This window comes from Capsicum annuum, chromosome 2, assembly GCF_002878395.1.
Source record: "Capsicum annuum cultivar UCD-10X-F1 chromosome 2, UCD10Xv1.1, whole genome shotgun sequence".
In the NCBI taxonomy this organism is placed as follows: Eukaryota; Viridiplantae; Streptophyta; class Magnoliopsida; order Solanales; family Solanaceae; genus Capsicum; species Capsicum annuum.
In genome coordinates, this window is record NC_061112.1 from 89,948,538 (window position 1) to 89,974,094 (window position 25,557).

The 25,557-nt window shown below is 32.5% G+C and overlaps 1 protein-coding gene across 4 annotated transcripts; it reads left to right on the forward strand.

Annotated features, from left to right (window-relative positions):
* The first annotated feature begins 6,457 nt into the window (after window positions 1–6,457).
* LOC107858715 (WPP domain-interacting tail-anchored protein 1) lies at window positions 6,458–16,079 on the forward strand. Of its 4 annotated transcripts, none has more exons than XM_016703478.2 (5): window positions 6,458–6,553; window positions 10,709–11,295; window positions 12,487–13,385; window positions 14,791–14,985; window positions 15,263–16,079. In XM_016703478.2, exons 2-5 carry the CDS (start codon window positions 10,731–10,733, stop codon window positions 15,455–15,457), a joined length of 1,854 nt encoding a protein of 617 aa, XP_016558964.2. In that variant the 5' UTR covers window positions 6,458–6,553; window positions 10,709–10,730; the 3' UTR covers window positions 15,458–16,079. The 4 variants fall into 4 exon arrangements, with proteins under 4 accessions (XP_016558964.2, XP_016558966.2, XP_016558965.2 ...); XM_016703480.2 differs by having other exon boundaries at window positions 14,791–14,966; window positions 15,262–16,079; XM_016703479.2 differs by having other exon boundaries at window positions 6,528–6,659.
* The last annotated feature ends 9,478 nt before the right edge of the window (window positions 16,080–25,557 follow it).

A 25,557-nucleotide genomic window follows, 5' to 3' on the forward strand; every position in this document is an offset into this window, starting at 1 on the left:
TTCAAATCACAAGAAAATTTGTCTCTTCAATCACGGATACTATTAATATTTCACTAAAACTTTCTCAATTAGCAATTGTCTATTACAAATACATAATGATTTATTATTATAAACTTCAAGAACATACTAGTTAAAATTTTAAAAAACTTACCTCAAATCACAAGCAAATTTATTTCTTTAATCATAGATATTATCAAGATTGTAAATATCAAAAATAATTTTTTTAGAAAACATACCTTAAATCACAATCAAATTTATGAACAACAATAATAAAGGAAAAAACTATTTAAGAACTATATTGTGGACGTATTATTGTAGAAAGGAAGAATTCTCAATTTATAAGAAATTTTCGGTTTAATTTACTTTCCTTTTTTGTCAATTCAATTTGTATTTATTTAATGTAAATCTTTTTTGATTTTATGTTTTGTTTTATTTTTCTTTTTTCTTTCTTCTTCTTTTTTTTCCTCTTTGCCTCCACACGTTTTCTTTTTCTTTTTCCTTTTCAATTCAATTCAATTTTTTTCCCATTATGTATTTTCTTTTTTTCTTGTTCTCGTTTTTGCTTTGGACCTTCTTTTTTTGTTCTTTTCAATTCAAATTAACATTATTTTTTATTTATTTAATTTATTAATAAATTACATATAAGGTAAGATTTGAATTGATTTAGAACTTTCTTTCTTAACTCATATAAGGATTTTAATTAATTTCAAATTTCTAATATTAATAAAATGGTAAAAAGACGATTCTGTCTAAAGAGGAGACTTTTAATGAAGAGGAAAAAGTTCAAATCACTTTTCTAAGGGTCTTTACACTTTTAATATATTATAAATTATAGATATAGATATAGATATATTAAAAGTGTGAATACCCTTAGAAAAGTGATTTGAACTTTTTGTCCTTCGTTAAAAGACTTTTCTTTAGACAAAACTGTCTTTTTACTATTTTTTAATTTATTATTTAATTATTTTTATTATATTAACTAGACTTCCTAAAATATATGTGACTTCTAAAATATGTGGTAGGAGAATTAATTAATATTTTTCTTTCTACTAGACTTCCTAAAATATATGAAACTTATAAAATATATGGCGGGAGAATTAATTAAGTGATTTGAACTTTTTGTCCTTCATCAAAAAACTCTTCTTTAGACAAAACTGTCTTTTCACTATTTTTTAAATTTATTATTTAATTATTTTTATTATAATAACTAGACTTCCTAAAATATATGGTAGGAGAATTAATTAATATTTTCCTTTCTACTAGACCTCCTAAAATATATGGGACTTATAAAATATATGACGAGAATTAATTAATATTTTTCTTACTACTGTTCAATTAGAAAAATACTCCTAAAATAGAACTTTATTAAGGAAATACTTCTATAAATATGAGATGAGTAATAGGCAATTTGATTTTTCTTTTTATACGTTTGAAGATATTAACATCATGATGATGTTTTAACTGAAACAAATCATTCAAATCTCTTTGCATGTTATTGATGTATAAGTGTTTTCCTAAGAAGAACACTTTACTTGATCATTTGATTTTATAATTTTGAGTAACTCATGGTACACACTTTGATAATATGAGTAGCATGTCAAAATATTATACATGCGATGCACGCGCAATACACGTGTGTGAAAATTAATGTGTTAGTTGAATCAAAATTGAAGCTTTGTGATCACTATTATATTTTGTTTTATAGTTTACAGGTCGTATATGAATGTCGGTTGACTTTGAAGAATTTCTCGTGTAAAGGTTAGATTTAATTGTATTATTTTGATATTTTTATTATCTTATTGTTTTATTTTAATTTACAGATGCTAGATGAATATGTGTCAACTTTGATTTTTTCTTTAGGTAAAGGTTAGGTTTAATTGTATTATCGTAATATCTCTATTAGTTTGTTATTTTTTGGTAGTTTACAGTTCGTAGATGAATCTCAATCGGTTTTGAAAGATTTTTGTGTGTAAAATTTAAGTTTAATTGTATTGTTTGATATCACTTTATCGTATTATTTTGTTGCAGTTTACAGGTGATGGATAAATATTGATCGGCTTTGAGGAATTTTTTTATGTAAAGGTTAGATTCAGCTGTATTATTTTGATATCTCTATTATCGTATTATTTTGTTATTGTTTTTACAGGTGGTAGATGAGTCTCGAACAACTTTGAGAGAATTTTTGTGTGTAAAGATTAGATTTAATTGTATTATTTTGACGTCTCTATCATTGTATTGTTTTGTTGTAATTTACAACAACAACAACAACAAACCCAGTGTATTGCCACATAGTGGGGTCTGGAGAGGGTAAGATGTACGCAGTCCATACCACTACCTCCGGAGAAGTAGCAAGGCTGTTTCCGATAGACCCCCGGCTCAAGACAAAGAATATTAATCAAATCTGCAAAAAAGCACGTAACAAGATGACATTGTTTTGTTGTAATTTACAAATGATAAATGAGTGTCGATCGACTTTCAAAAATATTTTTGGTAAAAAATTAGGTTTAATAAATAAATTCTCCATCTTTACATACTCAAAAGATACTAAATTTAATTATTATATTCATCTTTATTATTTAAAGAAATATTCTATTTAGTGTAATGTTTGAACTCATTAAAGTGAGGTACACGCGCAAGGCGCGTACACCTAAATTAGTATATGTATATATATGTCTAACCAACCCAATAGACAATAGTATTAGTCATTTCAAAAAATTTCTTAAAACTTGATAATATATTCGTAAAAAGAAACAAAAAGAATACTAAATAAGGTTTCTATTAAATATACACTTTGAACTTTAAACATACATTAATATGGTAAAACCAAATACCATACTGAACTGAAGTTTAATTTAGCGATTACCGAACTGATGATCATAAGTATGGTATGTGATATCTATGTTCAAATACCGATTACCGAATTACCGAACCTGAACTTTAAAAATTCCAAACCGAATATCGAACGCCCACCCCTACTCCCATGATTATGAATAAAAAATATAATTTTGTAATTAGTTCATCCAAAACTAATACAATTTACATTCGTGATTTGATCTTAAAATCAGTTTCAGAAACGGCTCCTCTAAACTACTTTCTTCGTCTAACAATAGTTATTCACTATTGATTTGAAACATAATTTAAGAAACAATAAATAATATGTATAATTTTACTATATTACCTTTTAAATATAATAAATTTAATATTTAGAAAATGCATTGTGGATAATATTTAATACTAAGGGTAAAATAAACACAAATAGATAAATTATTCATTAATTTTTTAAATTGAATAAAATTATTAAAAATTTATTTTTAATATAGTGGACAAGTAAAAGTAGATGGAGAAAATAAAACTGAAAAACCACTTGACTATTTTGTGCATCAGTACTTGTTAGTAGTAATACACGTATTACTACTTGATTAACCAAAACCAATAATTTAATGGTAGGTTTATGAAGTGGATCCTATTATTTATTTTGAATGATTAGATGAAAGGAAGTTGTCAATTGATAGTATTTAATTACGTTATTAATAAGAGCATCCCCTATTAGAAACGAAACATTTGTGGGCTGCAATTTGATAGAGAAAGATTCCAACGTTTAATGGAATCCAACTGTTGTTCCAAATTTACACGAGGCCTTCCTTATTAAATTAGTTAATCATAATTTATCAACAAGATAGTCTTACTTGTGATTAGACTCTTTTTTGAATCCGGATTTCTATGTCATAAGAAGAGTTTTAATGTATAGTACTATCCTTTTTTATATCAAAATATTTTAAAATATCGTATTAATAATTACACATTTTATTTAATTTATAAATAAATATTTACATGCTATTACATGCTTTTAAATACACATAATTTTTATAATGATTCACTGGGCAAATAATCAACAGTAGCAGTAATTGCCTAATTAATATAATTCTTACATATGATATGGACAATTCTTTTCACATGTGGCCTACGTGTTTTTTTTTTTTTTTTTTTGGCTAACCGTAAGTCATACATATATGACTTTCAAATGATTTTTTTTTCCCCACAAATATAAACTTATAAGTTTATATTATTTTTGGAGAATTTGAAATTTAATTTTTTTCACAAATTTCATAAATAAATACTAATTTCAAATTAAAGCTTAGAAATTGAAATTTAAAATCTTATAGTCAAACACCTACTTAATCACCATCTATTTCTTCCTCACTTTCCTAAAGCATATTATACTAGTTGGCTTACAGCGTGCTACGCACGACCCAATGTTGATTCTTAAAAATTCTATGTTATGTCTAATTCTATTATTTAATTAGAATCTTTATTTGTTTGGTTGATAAATTCTAAGTTAGATATATATTATTATATTTGGATTGATGAAATTTGTATAACAATATTTTAAGTTTGTTCAAACTTTTGTGACATTGATAGTCAATTATATTTTTTAAATAATTTAAATTTTTAATTATTATGATTTATAATATTTTTTCTTCTATTCTACTAATTAGAAGTGACATAGCAAAACTATTATAACAAATACTTGTGAATTTTTTTTAAGTGGTCTCAAATAAGACATCAAGTTAATTAAAACATCAAAAAATAATTTATCATTTTATGGCTATTTTATATTTTTAATTAGATATTATTAATTTTTAATACTTAAATGATTTATAAAAACATCAAAAAAATAATTTATTATTTTATTTTTTATTAAATATTATTAATTTTTTAATATTTAAATTATTTATAATAATTAATTATGAGTGATATAGTAAAATCATGGTTGAAGCAGCTAAAACAGTCATGTTATAAATGTCTATTTAATTTTTTTTAATTAATTTTTAAATTTATTTTAATACATAAATGACTTATAATAATTAATTAAAAATAATATAATAAAATCACGATTGAAACAGTTGAAACAGACGTATCGACAATGAGCAGCTTCCTTCAACTGCTTCTTTGCCAGTTATGATATTGGATAAAAAACCATCAATTTCAATTGATGGAGAGGAATTTTATTTTTTTTAATATAAACTCGTGGCTGTGCTTATGACAAGTAAGAGATTAGTGACTAGATTAGCAAGGATCTACGCAAGTTATTTCATTGGTAACTTGTGATTCATCACTTTTTGTCCTAGAAAAATGATCACAATGAACCCTTGTCGTATTTCTTACCTAAATTAAAAAAATATTTTCCGTTGTTATTAATAATAAGAATCTAGGTAATTTATTTTATTGGTAAGTTGTGATTCATCAGCTTTTTTTATCAATATATTTGATTTTTTTTAAAAAAATATGTGAGACAAATACTTTAGAGTGATTGTATACTTGTATTCAACAGAATAGTATGCATTGGTCAAGTATTGAAGTACTATATATACAAATATTTAGATTGTGAAAGTGTAGAAGATTAATATGTAGTATTATCGATTATGTACTGTCAAATTATATATATGCAATTTTAATTTTTCCTTCGAGCATTTTTTTCTTTCTATCTTTTGACATAAATAACAATGGGTTGCAAAATTCAAATAGATAGGAAGTCATTAGATTTCGAATTTGTATATGATGATTTATCTATTAATTGCATGCTTACTTTAGTTACAAAACGAATGACAAATATTTTAGACCGAATGACAGCTTTCACATCTCCTGTAAAGAATAAGATCCTAAGTCTCCAAGTGGATCCTCTTGGCCACCCTCTACCTTGGCTTTTTAGAGAATCTCACTCATGTGTTGTAGGACTTGTAGCTTGGCAGTCCACCGAGTAGATTTGTTTATCCTTTCAGTTTCATGGCCGACGACAATCTCAAACTCTTCCGCAAGGTTTGGACCCTAAACTTATCCTAATCTTATCTTGTCCAATGATAACTTAGTGCTCGGGTCTATACTCGGAGCTAGGAAAGTTTTGTTGAAATGATATCCACCTTAATATCTTTCGTAGTTAGGTTTACCCTTACTGGTAACGTTCTAAGGATAAAATTTAATGTCATCCGTGCTAAATCATTTTTAACCTTTTCTTCTTGCCACATGTCCAATATGATTTTCACCTCATACAATAACATTTGTGTGTCCATAAACTATTGTCATCAAAGATTGTTAAAAATTGAAGAATTTTGATAATTTTTTGCACCTAATGAAGATTTTATGTTTATGAAAAAAAATATAATTTAAGAAATCTAATTACATATTCAAACAAAACTTAAATCTATCTTAAAGGATTCATTTCGCGTGACCAAACGGACCTAAGAATCTCTGTTTTCCACAAACTACAAATGGGCTTAATGGTAAGAGAGTGTTTCTTCATGGGCTGGCCACTCAATGGGCCCACATATCAATTCCTTCTCCAACGGCCCAGTTTAAACCTTTCGGCTAAAGCTGACAAAAGAACACGTGGCTAACAGACTTTACCACGTGCCCCTCACGTGAACACTATCGACTTGAAGATTCTACCTTTCTTAAAAATAAATTAGTACTTTAAATTAAAAACTCAAAAAAGTGAACAAAAAAAGTAAATCAATTTTAACACTGCACTCTCTTAACCCCGCGAATTTACAAGAAGGTATCTTGTATATTCATGACTTCTTAACTTCTACAATTTTTTTTTGCTTAGTAATATGATAATATCCCTTTCATATTCATTCATTCGCTCGTACTTTCTTGATTAAGTAAGCAAATTTTCTCTCAGTTTCTTGATCCTGTAAAATATTTTTATTTTCTTGATCCTGTAGAGTTTTTTTTTTTAATGTTAAAATTTGTCAATTTTTTGTTGTACTAGATTTATTTTCGGAATTATAGAGATGGGTGTTGAAAGTTTCTTTCTTTGAATTGTTCAAAGAATTTTGGAGTGAAATTTTTGTAATTTGGATCAGGGGTTTCTTGGATGATGCGAATCTTGTGTATTGGGACGTGGAAGTATGAGAAATTTATTGAGTGGAAACGTTTTCTTTTAGTGTATTTGGATTAATTATTGTATTTTAAAAAGGGCAGTCCCGTGCACTAAAGCTCCCCTACATGAAGGGTCCGGGGAAGGGGCCGACCACAAGGGTCTATTGTATGCAGTCTTAGCTTGCATATCTGCCATTGCACATGGCAGCAATAGTGATGTAATTATTGTAGTTGTGTGTGTCAATAGTAATGTAATGGATGAGAAAAATGTCTATTTTCCACTGTTTAGTTGGGGGTATATAAGTGAGTGATATTTGGTAGTTGTGCAAGATGGAAAATAGGATTTGAGGATAGTTTATTGGTGATAACTTTTGAGTATTATGGGTGTGTGCGGTATGGAGGAAAATGTTTTTTTTTTGCGGAAAAGGTTTTCTAGGAAAATAAGTGGTTTCTTGACTTATCTTCTTGTATTCGATAGGTGAGTGGAAAGAATATAATTTAAATAAATACTATGGGTGGTGGGGGTGGGGGATGAGGGCTATGGATGTGGGGTAGAGATGAAGTGTGTTGAATGGTGGGCAGGACACAATCAATGTGGAATGTCACTAGTGCAACTTGTTTTCCCTGCTTTTATTAGGGAAGTCATTCTTCTCATTTCTAAGGAGCTTGTTTTCCTTGGAGAAAATATTTAACCAGCTGAACATGAGAAAACTGGAAAACTTTCTGAAATGTTTTCCTTCATACCGAATACACCCTAAATGTTGACAAAGCTGGTAATATGGAGTATCATTTGAGATATTTCTTAAGGAAAATGACATCGCCATTCTCTTTTGGTGGAAAATATCTTCAAACAAAATTTTCAGTAATTCAAGGTAATACACAAGGGGAAATGGTTTCGTCAAGAAAGACATTTTATGGGAAAAAACTTTTCCCATGCTAAACAGAGGAAAAAGGGGAAAAGGAAAAGGAAGATGAAGATGTATTTTTATGAAAAAGATAAATTAGAAACGGTTTGGAGGTGGCAAAGTAGGAGGATTATTACAAGCACATTATATTCCTACTTTTGCTGATTTTTTGGAGTTACGAACGTGTGAGAGCCAATACGTCATTTTAGGTCTCTGCCCAATGCATTTCAAGCATCTTTGAAGATTTTGACACACTATCTGCACTATCTGTATCTTGGTTATATGATCAAGACCACTTACTAAAAGGCACGACTAGAATGTTTCTGGGTTGTTTAATATTAAGGTGACTTTCATTTTTTAGAACTACCTAGAAAAGCTCTTAGAAATTTGTTGTCGATAACATGTATATTCTCTCTTTTTGAGCAATCTTGAGCAAAAATTTGTTCTTTTAGCATTCTTATTTCAGTCTCTGACATCGCCTGTAGCTATATTCATAACCATACTGGGATACCTTAAAGCTAACTATTTATTTGTTGTTCTACCATGCAAGTTCCATCTCACACTCTTAGCTCTGCGATAATCAATTAATTCTTATGGCTCTCTTATGCCTATGTTTTCTCCTCCTACAATTGTTGCTCAAGTCATCCGGGATAAGAGAAGGTCCTATCCTTATAAGCGGGGTAGGACCGGTTGAATAAGCAGTAATTCATCTTTGTGTAGATGAAGAATGGGATACTTCCTCACAGATTGAAGACTTTAATACCAAGAACAATGCTACTGAAACATAATATTTTTTCCCCACCTCAATAAATTCCCTAAAGCATTCAATAAAATCTTCTCTTCCTCTATCTACCCCAGCCCCGGATCGGTCAGTCATGGGACTTTCTGCCAAGAATTGAGAGAAGATATTTCACTTTTACTCAGCACACAGATTCAGATTAGTCAGAATAGAACTAGACAGATCAATGTAGGGAAGGAAAGTAACCAATCCAATCCTTTTCAAAGAGAATTTGAATCCCCTCCTCCCTGCTTCATGCCAGCCACTCTCTTTCCTTTCCCAAGAGCCAACCATGGCATTCGATGCATCAACAATTTCATTGCCTTCCGCTAGCATTGGATTCAATAGCAAGGGTTATTCAACTAACACAGGATTCTGTTGCAGAGGAGAGCAGGAAAGAAACGATGGTTATTCTACTTGAATGTCAACCTGGGTATTCTGATTCACTTTACCCAATAAAGGGCTATGCGAAATAGGGATTGCTGCTTCCACTGTGCGACCTTCCTACGCCTTTACCCTTTCCCCTTTTGCGCCTGTCTTGTGAAAATAGAAGATTTGGCATTAGTTCGAAAATACTTTCTTAAAGTGACGAATCGGCTTCTCCCTGACAGGGCATTCTATGCATCTTCAGCATGATTTCTCCTGCTGCCTACTATCTAGCAACAATCCTTCCCTTGACCATAATCATGCTTAGGACACAGAATTGGATACTTCTTACCCCAAAAGTCGATAAATAGAAGAGTGAGGAGGAATTTTTGGTAAAGCGAAACTGATTAGATCGCCTATGGGTCGTAGCGGAAGAATTCCTCATCTGCGGGCTACTGGGATCTATTCTATTCTCAGGAAGGAATGAAAGGACTGACTTTCCTTACCTAATAACATCTTAATCTAACAAATAAGTGTAATTTGATGGTTCAAGGTGTTAGATGTAAGATTAATTTTTTGGATGGTTTCCTACTTACGTTGTCTTGCTGTTTTTTCTTATACCTTTCACTTATAGATCCTGAAGTCACACATTTGCTGTTAAATATTAATTTATACTAGCTGCATATCAGTAGTCACACATTTTCTGTTAAATATTAATTTATACTAGCTGCATATCTGTAACTCTTATACAACTTTGTGCTCTCATACCCAATCAATGTCCTAATTAGGTGCATTTATGACAGCCAATCTCAAAAGCAGTACAGTTTTACCTCTACGGAATTGTCAGTATATGTGAGCACTTTTTAGCATTAACTGCAGTAGGAGTATCTATACTATCACATCCTTTAACCTTCTGGTGTTTTGCAGTTCTTTTGGTTTTAAAAAGAACATGTTACTAGAGATTTATTATTGGTATATTCATCTGTGTTATAAAGTGCCACTACTAGTCCCTTAAAGCTATGAAGCAAGGCGAACGAGGTGTTATCAGTCTATGCACCTCTGAGGAATTCGACCAGAAATTTCAACGAGAAGTGGTCAATTCTTTGAATCTTACTTTAAAAGATGAGAAAATATAAGAGGAAAAAAAGAATAAAAAATGACATTTTTTTATTTGAATAGTTGGGTTTATTGTCATGTATGTATCAATGTTCTCGTTGTTGTTATTGTGTTCTTTTTCTTCTTATCGAGCTTGTAATGCCTATCCATCTATTTGTTGGTTGTAAGTAACGCCTGTCCATCTACTACTTATGCTTTTGTACTTCTTTGGTTTCTGTTCTTTCTTTCTTCATTTTCTTCAAATAAAGGACTCCTTTTCTTCTAGTATGCAGGCCCTTTTTCGCTGGTATCTCTTAATTCTGGCCTTCTCTTTGCATATCCCCTCTACTCTCGTATTACAATTACTAAAGTAACGAAATATGAAACTGGGTGCTGTAAATTAATTTATTTTACGGTTCATTAATTGAAAATGAAAGTCCCTTTTAATTGATTGGAGTTATCTTCTGATGGGCTCGTGAATTATATTAATGATGTTTCTGAGGAGTTGGATCAATATCGTCAGTTACTGTTTTAACAGTAATTTCATTGTGACTTTTTTATTTTCGATGAACTGTGCACTTACATCAAAGAAGCGTGCGATTCACATATTGATTTTTACCTCTAAGTTTCATGTGCCTTCTCAAATTTGTTTCTTACAAATATTTGTATTGGTTCACTTTTTCAGGTTCAAAAATCGGGTTTGACTAATGGATGCTGACACAGCGAATAATGCATCTACTTCCACTGAAGGTTTTAACGCCAATGAAGTGGAGGCAGAATCAAATACAGTTGACTCTCTAGAAGTTTTGTCATCCAGTGGTAATGCCATGCAAGAAGTAAGAAGTGTTGGGGAGATTCTAACAAGGCTTGAACTAGACTTGGCCTGTTCCTCTGAGAAACTAGTTAATTTAGATGTACTTGAGATGCATGTGGCAACTAGAGAAAGTGACTTTGAGGCTTTTGCCTCTGAGAAGGAGCACAGTTCAAATGACATTGTTGAGAAGGCAATAGAGTTTGATCTCTTATCTGGGTTCCTGGATTCAGAGGTTAGGGAGCTAGGCGGTTTGTTATCTTCTGTTGCAATGGAGATTGACAATGTGCGGAAGGTGATATCTTCACGTGGCTATGTGGATGAGGCTTTCATTCTAATAGAAGAGAAGTTACATGACAGTGAGAAATCCCTCAAGCAGTCGCAGGAGCACCTTTTACAATTGAGGGCGCAATGTACCAACTTCCATGGGATTATCCTCACCTCCCGGGGGGACCAAAATTGTGAGTTTATTTTTATTTTATGTTAATTTTGAAGGGATTGGTTCCTTACATCCTGCTATCATTAAAAAAATTTCTTTACATCCTGCTTGATGCTAAATAGCTTCTGAAGCTTCAGTTAAAGAAGTCTTGAGTAACGCTGCTCACAATCCACTGTGGTAAGTCTATTTCAAAGCAATGACAGGCTTCAGTGGAACCAAGTCAAAGTGAATGGATCACTTGAACTAAGATTCTACTTAGATGTTCTGGCATCATGGATGTACATTTATTATCATATTTATTGTCATTATTATTATTATTATTATTATTATTGTTGTTGTTGTTGTTGTTGTTGTTGTTGTTGTTGTTGTTGTTGTTGCTGCTGCTGTTGCGGTTGTTGTTATTATTATTTCTTCTCGATAAGTGAATGCGTGTTAATTTCGTATTGAGCAGTATTTATTTTATGTTTTATGCTCTATGCAATTTACTTCTCCCATGCTGACACCCCTTGGGCAGTGGCGGATTCAGGAATTTATTTCATGTTTTATGCTCTTTGCAATTTACTTCTCCCATGCTGACACCCCTTGGGCAGTGGCGGATTCAGGAATTTATTTCAGGGGGTTCGAAAAAATAAAAATATAAATGTGTGAATACGTCAACAAAATATAATTTCAACGTATAGCAGCTGTATATGCGTCCTTTTTTTTTTATTATAGCTGTACTGGACAGCTACTATAGCAGCTGTGCAAAACAGATTTTTAAAAAAGAAGCCTTCGCTTGTAGTGGGAATCAAACCCACGACCGAGGGCTGAAGGAGCGATTGAAGAAGCGGACATAGAACCACTGGGCTATCCAACAACCTTGTTTTCAGGTGGTTCAAAATTAATATATATACATAAATATAGATTTTCTACGTTATATATATAACGTAATTTTTTGCCGAGGGGTTCGGGTGACCCCCCTGGATACCATGTGGGTCCGCCCCTGCCCTTGGGATAAAATATGGATAAGGGAAGAGAGAGGAGAAAAGAAGAATATTTGCAAATATTTAATGTTTTTATTTCTTTTTGCCCTGCATGTCTGGACCAGGAAATGTAGATTGCTGCTTCTGCATGAGGAATTTTGTTGCTATTATGTCCTTGACTTAAAAAACAAGTATTTTTGGGACATCAGCCTCTTTATCTAATCATACTTCGTGCTGATGCATCTTGACAGCGCAAGATGGCGAGGCATCAGACTACTTTAACGGTCATGCCGTTTTAACTCCAAAGACAAAGATAAAGATGCAGACTGTTGAGCAGCAGAGACACATTCTGCAGATGCTGGAGAAGTCTTTGGCCAGAGAGTTAGATCTTGAGAAGAAGCTTACTGAATCTAGACAAGTTGAACAAGAATTAGAAGTCAGGTTGCAGCAAGAAGCTCTCTGCATGGAGGAGGAAATTGAAGATGCTTGGCAAAGGTTGTTTGAGGGAGAGAATGCTGCTGAAGTCCTCTCAGGAATTTCAAAAGAACTACTGGGTCGACTCCAGATGGCACATTTTAATCTGAACGGTGTTGTTCAGAGAGAAAGCCACTTACAATCTAAACTTCAAGAATTGGAGGAACATTTAAAAGAAAAAGACAACTTACTAGGGAAGTCTGAAAGAACTTCTAAAGATCTTGTGGATAAGGTTAAATCTCTTGAAAAACGGTTGGAGGACTCTGAGTTCCAGCTGTCCAATTATACGGCATCTACAAAGAAAAGTCTGAGGGACTCTGAGCTTCAACTTCAGCATGCAGTTGCATCTGCTGAAGCTAGTCAAGAGAAGCAAATCATGTTGAATTCTACAATCAAAGACATGGAAGACTTGATTGAGGACCTAAAATCAAAATTTTCAAAAGCAGAAAGTTTGACGGAGAGTGCTGAAGATAAGTGCATTATCTTGTCAGAATCTAACGCAGATCTCAATGAAGAATTAACTTTTGCAAGGAGTAGGTTGGCATGTTTGGAGGCATCGTTGCGCCAAGCTGAGGAAACGAAGAAGGCTACTGCCCGAGATATTAACTTCCGAAGTAAATTGATAACTGATCTAATTTTGCAATTGGCATTTGAAAGAGAGAGACTTGAAAAGCAGGTTTGTCACTTCCTACTGACTCTCATTCCTGTTATGACTGGAATTATCTTGATAACATTTACAAGCAAGTTTGTCACTTCCTACTGACTCTCATTCCTGTTATGACTGGAATTATCTTGATAACATTTCCAACTTTCCTTTTCCTCCACTCTATCCAGTTATTTTGAGTTTTCTTGTCTAATTGACATGATTAATGGGCTTAAACCCGGATTCAGGATTGTTCCTAATTGAATACTAGTTACTATCTGAAACAGCCTAGAATTATGTCTAATAATGATATGGCATTTGGATAACATCAACATTTTTTGTCAAAATATAATTTTATTCAGACTTTGTTGGAAGCTTAACAGCTTCATAAATTAATGACTTTTAAAATGCAGTTGTTGTGTGTGCAAGCTTGTCTTATAATTGAGGTGTAGTCTTTTTCCTTTTTACTTGTTTCGCCAACAATATCTGTTCATTTGGTCAAGTTTGACATTTTCTCGCTCTTTAACTTTTCAGAGTTTGTGACCATATAGCTCACACTATAATCATAGAAGTATTTTTTACTGTGAAAATATATGGATAGACCCACGCAGACGCCCCATGCAAACACATTATCGTTCGACAAAGAAGTGTTTTAAACTTCGTGTATTCTCGAGTTTCCAATGGTCTCTACAGGTTCACAGATTCAAGTTCTATCCTTGCTATAATATTAGCACTCCTACCGTTTCCAGTGCCTCCTTTCACTGAGCTAAAAACAATCAAGGTCAAGGGAAAGCAATGAAAATGGGCTAAAGTAGAAAAAGAATGTGTACACCAGAAAATTTTAATGGTATTTATTGATAATTATTACCGCAACCTTCCGTTGCAATGTTTGCTCTAATTGCAGGAAGAAATTAGCTGAAAAGGAAGAGTTGAAAGAGCTACACGAGACGTTATTGAGCATTATTAATTAGATTTGCTTGATATAAAAATTTAGTCAGTCTTACGAGATAGTTAGTATTTATATGTAGAATCTGACACGTGCTTGGCTGTCACAACTGACAAGTTATTCAGTTTCCAGCTTGGCCTTTGGTGGTTAAAGTTGGTTATTTATTATTTTATTTCCTTGTCAGCTAAGTTGCGCGGACTCTTCAATTTCGATACCGCACCCGTGTCGGATTCTCTAAAAATACACTACTTTAGGAGATTCCGACACGCACCCGTTGTCATTTTTAAAGAGTCCGACCAACATAGCTTGCCTGTGCATGAATTCTTCACGGAAGAGAATTCATTTGGGCTAAAGGTTCGAATAAGGGCATTGTTATGGTTGCCTTTCTCAATAAAATAAAAAATAGGGCATTGTTTGAAGACAATATTATAATGGGGATAGTTGTATAATTTTCTCATCCAGATAAATGTTTTTGCTGCAAAAAATGTTCAGATAGCCTTGCTGATAATGGAAAATAAGGCCCAGAAGAAGCTTTTTCAGCAAAAGGATAAAGTTCCTTCGCCGTCTCCCCAAAGTGATGGCAAAGATACCAGGGGATCCGTGCCTCCGAAAGCCGAGTTTTCTGCTGTAACTTCTTCAAATGAGTGCAACGAAGCAAAAGCTAATTTCTCATCAATAGCTAATTTGGTACGTGCTTTACTGAGTCTTGTGCTTATTTTTACATGAGTCATATGCTCTTATGGTTATTTCAGTATTCTGACTTGCTATTTTAGATGCCAGTAACTTATTATTTTCTGATGGTGTACATCCCATATCAACCAAATAACCTTACCAGTGCCTACAAGTGAAAAGACCTTGAGTATTTCGTGTTGCCCCAAATCTAAGGTTATTTGGTTGAAAACTTAACAAACAAAAGTCGCCTAGCTCCGTTATGACATCGTTGTTTCTGTTTGTTCATTTTCAGGAGGAGAATATTTCTGGAGACTTTATGTTGCGCGAGTCGAAAGAGGAAGTTACTGATTCTTCAACCGGACTTGATGCTTCGCGGGACATATCTGCAAGGCAGCTTAATTTCAAGTATATCCTTACAGCAGTTCTCGTGTTTTTGATATCTGCAGTGGTAGCTGTTTTATTGCAGAATCAGACTAGCCAGCTTTGATAGTGCTCGAGATATTTGATACTCAATCAAGAGACCCTCGGCATTAGGCAATTCTCAGAAATCTTTTGGTCTACCTTCTTTGGTGTCTTCCCTCACTGCTTGTCACCAGTAGATATCACCGTGCAGAGTGATGTTTTTTTGTCCAGTTCATGATGATGAGTGTAACTTTGAAGTCCGGAAGAGAAGGGGCTGGAACTCGCTCATCAACGCTTAAAACAAGTTTTCCCTCCTCTTCGGGACTAAATAGCATTTTCTTACACATGCATAGTTTTGCCATTCATATTTTGTCAGCTTTATAGGTTAGCGTTCAGTAGAAGTTTGAAGGTACAAACAGTGGCTCAGCACATCCAACAGAAGAATACAGAAAATGGGAAAAGCCGCTGTAATAGGCGCTGGTCGCTGGCCTTAGTTCCCATCTATGCATAGAAACTCAGGCTCTCATGCTTTTACTTTTCCAATCATCTGTTTGTAAGCATAATTTGCCAACGACTCCTTGTTGCTGTTTTTTGATACTAAGAGATGAAGGCGAGTAAGTTCTACTTAGTTTTGTTAGTGGTAGTCCAGAAAACCTTGCACTTGTACACTTTTAAAGGCAGTGTTCCTCTCTCTTGTTTCTTGCCAAGTGCTTTAAGATCGTTTCTTTACGAAGTTAATCAAATTAGGGCTCGTTTAGTATGCGGGATGTGATAAGGATATCCCATGACTTGGGCTATCCCACCTTCTATATGGTCTAAGCTACTCCCACCAGTTTAATACAAATGGTGGCGTAGAATAATTGTAGGACTAGTTAATACTGGATAAAATAATTCTGCATTTTATCTATAGTTAAAGGGGGCCAACTGCATTGCTGAAAGACTCGCTAATGGACTCCCTACTGTTGGCTCATTTAATGTCGTTTGAAAGCCAATTTGCCTTAATTCTGTTAAGTTGCTTCTGACTGTGGGGAGTTGAATGGCCGGTCCACCTTTGACCTTTCTCATCTCTGCAACTTCTTTCCATATTACTGCAACAGCATGGCTATTCGATACAAATATGAAGGAGTCCTCAATGTCCAATTTGCCAAACAATTTAGAACTGGCTATATAAACAGGCTAGACAAAAGTTTAGGATGTTTATATAAAAGTTTATTAAAGTACCGAGTTTAGCAATTCTTGTGTCATTTTGGCATATTCATGCATCTTAGAGATTCCAAGTTGTGTTCTTTGTATCACATTTTCAGCCTAGAAAGGGCATATATTGAATGAGATTCACTGCAATGTTGCATCATCATAAATAGGGGTGAATAAAGCCATTAAACAATATCTTTCGTTTGCTCAAACAATTCTTGGTTGTTTAAAAAACATCTTTTGTTTGCTTAAACAACTCTCGATTATTTTTCTATGACTGCAATTTTTTTCAAATTCACCCAAATATCTCTCAATCTTCGTATTAATGTCAGCAGAATAATCCCGACATATCTCTCCTTCTTTGACCTCCTCTTGTTCTGCCATACTATTTCTCAAAATTGAAAAAGAAAACCTTAACAATTAGAACGACAGTAGGAATTGAATTAGGTGTAATCAATGAAAATAATAATCTAATAAATTTCTCAAAATAAAAAAAAAAACCTTAACAATTGAAAAAGCAATAGGAATTGGATTAGGTGTAATCAATGAAAATAATAACCTCGTAGAGGGAACATGGGTGTGTAACTAGAAAGTGTTATATAATTGGTTGTCCATGTTACTTTGTACTCAAGTGGCACTACTTATTGCCCAAGTACTATGAGCTGCTAGCTAACGTCATGCTCAAGTACTGTGGCCTATATATACAACCGCTCCCGTTGGTACTTTCTCCATTCTTTCTTATTTCCTCTATTTTCTTAAAATTAAAAGATATAAATTTTGATCAATATTTTTGGATATATCTCTTAATCCAATTGAAAAAAGAAATTTTTTAATTTAAATTACTTAAACAAATCAAAAATTGCAATTTCTATTCTCTCTGTCTCAATTTAGTTGGGTACATTTTAGTTTACACGGTGATTAAGAAATCATAAATTGAAAGATGAATTTTACTATTTTATCCTCTACTCATATTAATAATATTTATTGGGTATAGAAATGGACATTAAAATTGTAATTGTTCACATTTAATGTATAATATTAATTGTAGGGGGTGAAAATCATTTTCTCCCCTTAACTTTACTTTAAAAATGAAATTCTCCCCTCAACTTTCAACAATAAACATTCTCCCCCCTTTTTCCTACTTGTCTTTTTTAAATACCTGTTTTACCTTTACACTATTAATTTTTATTTTTCTTTACCTCTTTAAAATTATTATACTTTTTATTTTTAATATATATAGTGAATTTTTTAAAATAAAAATAAAATTATTTTCTAGACGAAAAAAGTGAGAAACATATATTAAGTATGTAAGTTAGTGACGTTCTAAATGAAATAAATGACCATGATACTAGTGAAAATAACAAATAAAAATAACTTTATAAACATATTCCAATGCATGTAATATAATAACATATAACAAAAATGGAGATATATTTTCTACTAAATTAATTCAAAAGTTTACTTATATTATAAATATATACTCCCTCTATTCACTTTTACTTGTCACTATTTCACTTTTTGAGGTCAACCTGCATGAACTTTGACCAATATTTTAATGTATAATTTAATATTTAAATTTAAAATTTAGATGATCAGAAAATATATGAAAAATGCTACAAGTTGCAATCCTTCTTCATATTAATAAAATGAAAAAAATATATCTTAAAATATTGATTAAAATTTATGCAGGCTGACCTGAAAAAATGAAAAGTGACAAGTAAAAAAGAACAGAGGGAGTATATCGAAACTCATGCGCACACACACACATACACACACATACACTTAATGCATGTAAAATAAGAGATAAGGTACAAGGTATCCCTGAACTATACATGAAGTTGCTATGACAGAACTTAAACTTTAAAGGGGGTTTATTACCACCTAAACTCATTTTTACTGATCTGGTTGTCAAATATCAAAATATTTTTTTTACTCCTCTTAGCCAAGTTAGCACGCAAAATGAGTACAAAAAAATTCTGATACTTGATCATTGCGCCAACAAAAAGGAGAATAAAATATAAAAAAGATGATTTAGGCAATAGGACCCCCGTAAAATTTGCGCGTGTCATAACCACTTCGGGTATAGTTGAAGGGGAGGGGGAAGGGGGGATGAAAAATACTTGTGATTTATCTCAGTAAAATAACAATCATTAAAAAAAAATTTAGCTTTGTGACAAGTTCATTAAAAAGATTAAACTAAAAAATTTAAATAAAAATATATAAATACTTGAATAAAGTAAATAATGTATACTATAAGAAGATATTACAAATGCCAAGGTTAAAATAGACATTGTCAAGGTAAAAAGGGGGAAAATGCTTATTATTCAAATTAGAGGGGGGAATTTGATTTTTAAAGTAAACTTGAGGGGGGAAAATGATTTTCACCCATTGTAGGGATAAGATTAATATAGAGGGCTAAGGTGTATGGTCGAGTCGTAGTCTGTAGTTAGGAGGGTTTGGTGTAGCTTGGTTGGTAGTCTTAGGATCGGGGGAAGGAGGGAGAGGTCCATTGTTTGTTAATGTACTTTATTTTTGAGGATGTCGTATCTCTGTTATTTTAGCATGTTGCACGCTTTCGACGTTGTTGTCTACTGTCCTTTGTCTTGAGCCGGGGGTCTATCGAAAACAACCTCTCTACTTCTTCGAAGGTAATGGTATGAACTACGTACATTTTACCCTCCCAAACCCCACTAAGTGGGAATATATTATTTTTTTTTTGTTGTTAATTCTATCCCGTTAGGAAGGGGAGGTTGAAGAAGGAGAAATATGTCCAGATTATTCGGTTGATATTGATACGAAAATTGAAAGGTATTTTACTAAGTATCGATTATAATAGGAGGAATGAGGGACTTAGGATAATATTAGGCTTCTTCAACCTCCTCTTCGTATCAGGATTGAATTGAATAATTTGTTTTGAATTTTACTCCTACAATTAATATTATAATTAAATGTGAACAATTACAATTTTAATATTCATTCCTATACCTAATGAATATTATTACTATGAGTAAAGGGTAAATACTAAAAATTATCAATCAATTTATAATTTCTTAATCACCGTGTAAAATAAAATGTGCTCAACTAAATTGAGATGGAGGGAGTATAAATTGCAATTTTTAAATTTATTTAAGAAATACAAATTATATTTTTTTTCTATTTGATTAAGAAATATATCTAAAAATATTGATCAAAATTTATATTTTTAAATTTAAAAAATAGAAGAAATAAGAAAGAATGAAGAAAGTACAAACGGGAGGGGTTGTATATATATGCCACACTACTTAGAACATGAAGTTAGCTAGAAACTCATAGTACTTGGGCAACAAGTAGTGCTACTTGAGTACAAAGTAACACGGACAACCAATTATATAACACTTTGTTGAAACCTTGAAGTTTTGATGAATGACAATATGAATAAAACAAGTTGATATACGTGTTCCACTGATTTGACAAGTTCAAGAGTGCAGTCTACGATATAAATAATTAAAAATCAGAATGAGTTAATTCAGTGCAACTGGAAACTTCAACTTACTGATCACGTGGGAAATAGAACAAGTTGAATTTGATTCAAACACTTGATGATAAGGAAAAACAAGTTGAGTTGAAAAAGGAGTCCTATGTATAGAAGGAGAAAGATTATGAAAATTGAAGAAGTCTGCAAAACGTACAATTTGAAGGACTCTTTGGAGAGTTGGAGTTTGACTACAACACTAAGGAGACAAAAGTTGGAATTGAAGAAGGAGTCTCACTTGAAATAGAACTCTATGCAATGTGAGTTATGATTGAAGGGGGAGTTTGAAATAAAGAATGACTCTTTAAAGAGTTGTGCTTAAATAGAAGATGCATCAGTCAGAATAAACTATGCACTTACAAAGCAGAAAAGTACAATCGACAGATTGACTTCATGAAGTGCTACTCAATCACTAAAGAAACACATTGAAGAACCTGGTCCTAAGTATAGAATCCAGCTAAGAGTTTTAGTGTTGATTTTTAGAGTTGTTCATTGTGTTTGAACTATTGATGTAATATTAGTTTCAGTGAGTTATAAACTGAACTAGGAGCTAGTCTTTGAGTTGGGAAAAATTCAGAGACTTTGGAAACACATACCTTGGGAGGTGTGTGTGTAGTTAGGAATTAGAGTTTATAATTTCTAGTCGTTGTGTTAAAGGAATTAGAGTTTATAATTCTTATTTGTTGGTTACAGGAGTTTTGTAATCAGTCGTTGTTGAGGCTCAGAGTTATTTAGTGAAGTTGGGGTTAAATCCTATAGAGGTGCAGGTCGTGATTTTTACACCTTTTTGAGCCGGGTGTTTTCCACGTAAAAATTATTATGTTCTTTACTTACTGTTTTACTGCTTCCTGAAACACGTCAGACAACCCGTTCCATTCATAGGTAACTCTTACGTTAAAGTCACTGATCAGTAGGGCACACACTCTAACACACTTTCTATTACACACCCATGTTCCCTCTACGAGTTTATTATTTTCATTGATTACACCTAATCCAATTCCTGCTGCCTTTCCAATTGTTAATGTTTTCTTTTTTGATTTTGAGAAATCTACTAGGTTATTATTTTCATTGATTACTTTACACCTAATCCAATTCCTACTCCCGTTCCAATTGTTAAGGTTTTCTTTTTCAATTAGTATGACGGAAGCAAGAAAGTTGAAGAAAAAGAAATATGTCAAGATTATTCAGTTGACATTGATATGGAGATTGAAAGATATTCAATTTTGAAATATGAAAAAGAAAAAATATTTTGTAATATTGTAATACTTCTTCCCAAATGTGTCCCTTTTAATTAATTTAACTCTCAAGTGTCCCTTTTAGCTAATTTTCCAAGAGTTACGTATCGGTAAGATTATGTATACAAAAATTAAAATCAGGAATTTTATGTAATTATAGATTTAAAAATCCACACAAACAATTTGGTTTGATATTTAAAAATCCTGAACCAACCCTATCATGTACACGAGTGATGGATCATTGGATCAATTATTTTTGGTTCGAACTTGGGAAAAGGGTCAAAAATATCCTTTACTTTAGTTTATTAGCTAACTTACCTTTCGTTATACTATGTGGCTATTTTTGCTCCTCCCATTATATTATGGGACTATTTTTACCCTTTTAGTTAATAAATTTAACAAACATACCCTTATTTTTAACCTCCACCACGACTCTTAAAATTCCACATGACCTGATGTTTGAATGAGGTGAATGTTACGTGCCATGTCACCTTACTACCAGATCTCATTATTTAGAAATTCACTAATTCTGTAAAAATAATATTTTTATATAATATAAATTTCTAAATTAAAATCCCTCAATAACTATAATTTTTACTACACTAAAATCCACCTACCCCATCCCTTTATCTCATTGTCATTACTCTTGCTGCTCCGAATTTTTGAGTTCTTTTCTTGAGGGGGATTTGGATATGAAGAAATTGAGTATTTTTTTCGAATATAAGTGTGGTGTTGCAAAATGGGTTCGAAAGTTGAGAGAGTAAATAGGTGAAAAGTGATGAAAATAAAGAGTACACAATCAAAATTGTAGACTGAGATTTTGAGAGGAGGAGAAAAAAAAGCTAAAATGGCATAGCTACAGTGATGGCTTGAAGATAAATGAAATAAAAATGAAACAAGAACAATGTTAAAAATCTTGAATGAAAAATAATATTAAGAAATAATAATAAATACAATTAATTATATATATTATCGAATTAAAAGATGACATATGTATAATTTAAATCAAAAGTTCTTCTCACCTTTTCATGGTGGACATTTGTTAACAATAGGGGTATTTTTGTAAGTTTTTAGATGGAAGAGATAAAAATAATCTCATAGTATAACAAAAGGGATAACAATAGCAACATAGTGTAACGAAAGGTAAAATTAATCGATAAACTAAAGTAAAAGGATATATTTGACTCTTTTTCCTTCAAATTTTGTAAACACAGCAAATAGAAAACCTTAAATGTCTAAGTATATACACATAATATTTTATTGTTGAGTTTAAGTGGAAATGTGAATGAAAAATGGAGGGAACAAATAGAGGAAAAAGTGAATTGTGTTTTCACTTTAAGGAAGTAAAGTTCTCCCACATTGATGGGAGAAAGAAACTTTCTTATGCTTATATTGAGAAGCATTCCTTCATGTGGATAGTGAGGCAAGAACAAGATAATCCTTGCTCCGTCATCATTGTTGCTCGGCTTGGCTTCGATTTTGAATTTGTCAAATGATCAATCGAAAAATTAAGAATTAGTGAAGTATTTAATCCAAAAATTCAATAAAAAATATTTTCTCCATTTGAGGACGTATGTCACAACGCACCTCGAAGGGATGTGACCCTTCAAGACACTGTTTGAAAATGACACAATGATCTGCACGTGCATGGTGACCTGCAGACGTAAGTGTCAATATAGGTCGAAGGCTGGATAAGTTATTTTAGGGAAAAACATGATCTGTGGATGTAGGTCCCCATCTGCAGCCATAGGTTGTCCTAATTTTTCAAAAAGTTACAACTTTTCATGAACCATTGTTCCTTATGGTTATAAAAACCTATTTTTTCCTCAGATTTTAGCACAAAAATTTGAAGTGAAAAATAACTTTTTCTTAAAATTTAAGGTACCACTATTTGCTGAAGAGAATTATTTTATTCTAGGAGAATATAGTTCATAACCTGAAGTATTTGAGGAGAATAAATTTCTTAAGAACATACCGTGAATTCGGTGAACTTGATTCAATCATTTCTGTCTTCATCTCTTTCTTATTATTTTGCTACTTTTTCAGAAAATAGTTGAAACTTCATTAAGATAGTTCATAAATTGCTTGAACTTTTGTTTGAAGTTGTTGAGCTTTTTTGTTGTTCTTGAAGTTGTTCTTGAACTTAGTGTTGAAGTTCTTATTATTAATACATATTTTGTACCCGTAAAACAATAATTTTAAGGAATTTATATAATCTGTATTTTGATTTCTGGATATTAAAGCTTTTGATTTTCTACTCTATTTGAACTTAATAGTGATTTGAAGATATAAAAACTTCATCACGAGTTAAAGTTTATTCGATTGACGATTAGAAGAACATAAAAACTTCATCGTTAAACTAGAAACAAGTGGTTTAAAGGTTTAAAAACTTTATTGTTAGTATTCTGAAATACTAAGTGTTTATCTATTTGTGACTGAAAAATGACTTTTGATAACCAAGTCAATGATGGAACGACGAATCTTGCAACAACTAACATTGTTACTTCAAGTCATACGAATGTTGCTCCTATCATGACACCGACTAAAAAATTAAGAAAATTTTCTGGTGTAGATTTCAAAAGATGGCAGCAAAAAATATTCTTTTTGTTGACTACTCCAAGTCTGCAGAGGTTCATCATGAAAAGTGTTCTTGAACTTCTAGAATAAACTTCAAAAGAAGAACGCTTCATGGTAACTATAACGCCTCGAGTTTGCACCTCGGATGCTACACAGTGCTTACGACTCCGAAGGACCACAAGCTAACCCATGACTAATATTTGCTGGGAGCACTGAATAATCATACAGTAATAATAATAATAATAATACTGAGATAAATGTTGAAATTAAGCTGAAGTCGCCATAAGGTTCACAACTGAAAACAAAGTACTGAATACTGATAAATGAATACTGAAAACTGAATATCTATAAATACTCTAGTTTGAAAGCCTCTAATTGAACTGTCTGAATGTGAAGTTGATGGGACAAACCCCCAACTAACTCTAACTACTGAACTACTAATAAACGGATAACTGAAATAAAAGCATGCCCTCGATAGATAAGGACTCACTACTAAATCTGTTGCTGATAATTCGGGCAGCTAAGTGCAGTCAGGAGCCCGTGCATTTGAACCTATGAGATAAGGCATTATAGCGTAAAAAAAATATATGCGTCAATACTTTGAATGTACTGGTATGCTAAGTGAGGTAAGGCTGAATGCATGGGTTCATATGCATGAATAATAACTGCCTGAGTAACATGAATATAACTGAATGAGAGTACACGTATAACTGAAACTGATGAAATACTGATTATGCAATACTATTCACATATCTACATATACTATGTCTAAGATCATAGTCACACTGGATACTGAGTTCTGATAACTAAATAACTAATATCTGAGTTTACTTATAACTGTATTCTGATAGCTAGGTGACTATTTCTGACAGTCCTGATTCTGTAGAACTGAACTGAGTTCTATACTGAGTTGGGTAACTGTGTCTGACAGTTCTGATTCTATAGAACTGAACTGAGTTCTATACTGAGACTGGAACTAAAACTGTAGGAGATAATCATCTAACCGACATGCCTCTTTCTGAAATGATTGGGGTCTAACCTATAACCCCAGCTGGAAAAGTGTCAGTACCGTGCCAAGGGTAAAGACAAGCTGAAGAGTCACCCTCATTTGGCAGGTGCTTTGTATGAGAATGGTGGTACCCTCAACTGGCAGGTAGAACACCTTATCAACCCTCAACTGACAGGTTAATGTTTCAACCTACGTTGGCTACGTAGTTTGGGAACGCAAGGACTGCTTCTAAGGATCATACCCTCTATTGGCAGGTGAGTCCCCATCCTTGGGTTCACTCGGTGCTGAATCCTACTCCCAACTGAATAGATACTGAACTGATTTCTAAATTGTACTAGGCTGTACTGAACTGTTACTGATCGTGTTAACTGATTGAACTGGATAGAGTTTATTGAGTTCTGTTGTCTGGCTGAATATACTGAGTTCTGTACTGACTGAATACTACTGATCGTGATACTATGAGACTATTATGTAACTACTGTAACTCTAGGTAAACAGCTAGATTTTTGGGTATCGAATACCCCCAGGACTCGATAGCATGAAAAATAAAGCATAACATAAACTTGAAAAGTATAACAATGTTCACTTGCTCATAACTCGTTCATAGAGGCATTCTATCAAACACTTGTAAGATATAAGCTTGCACATATGCTAGTATGTCA

What these genes read in the sequence shown, in the direction of transcription:
- LOC107858715 (XM_016703478.2), top strand. Translation starts at nt 10,731, where the DNA reads ATGGATGCTGACACAGCGAATAATGCATCTACTTCCACTGAAGGTTTT. An exon ending in GAGAGAGACTTGAAAAGCAG is followed by an intron (nt 13,386 to 14,790) that starts GTTTGTCACTTC and finishes AAAAATGTTCAG; the next exon opens with ATAGCCTTGCTGATAATGGA. An exon ending in TCTCATCAATAGCTAATTTG is followed by an intron (nt 14,986 to 15,262) that starts GTACGTGCTTTA and finishes GTTCATTTTCAG; the next exon opens with GAGGAGAATATTTCTGGAGA.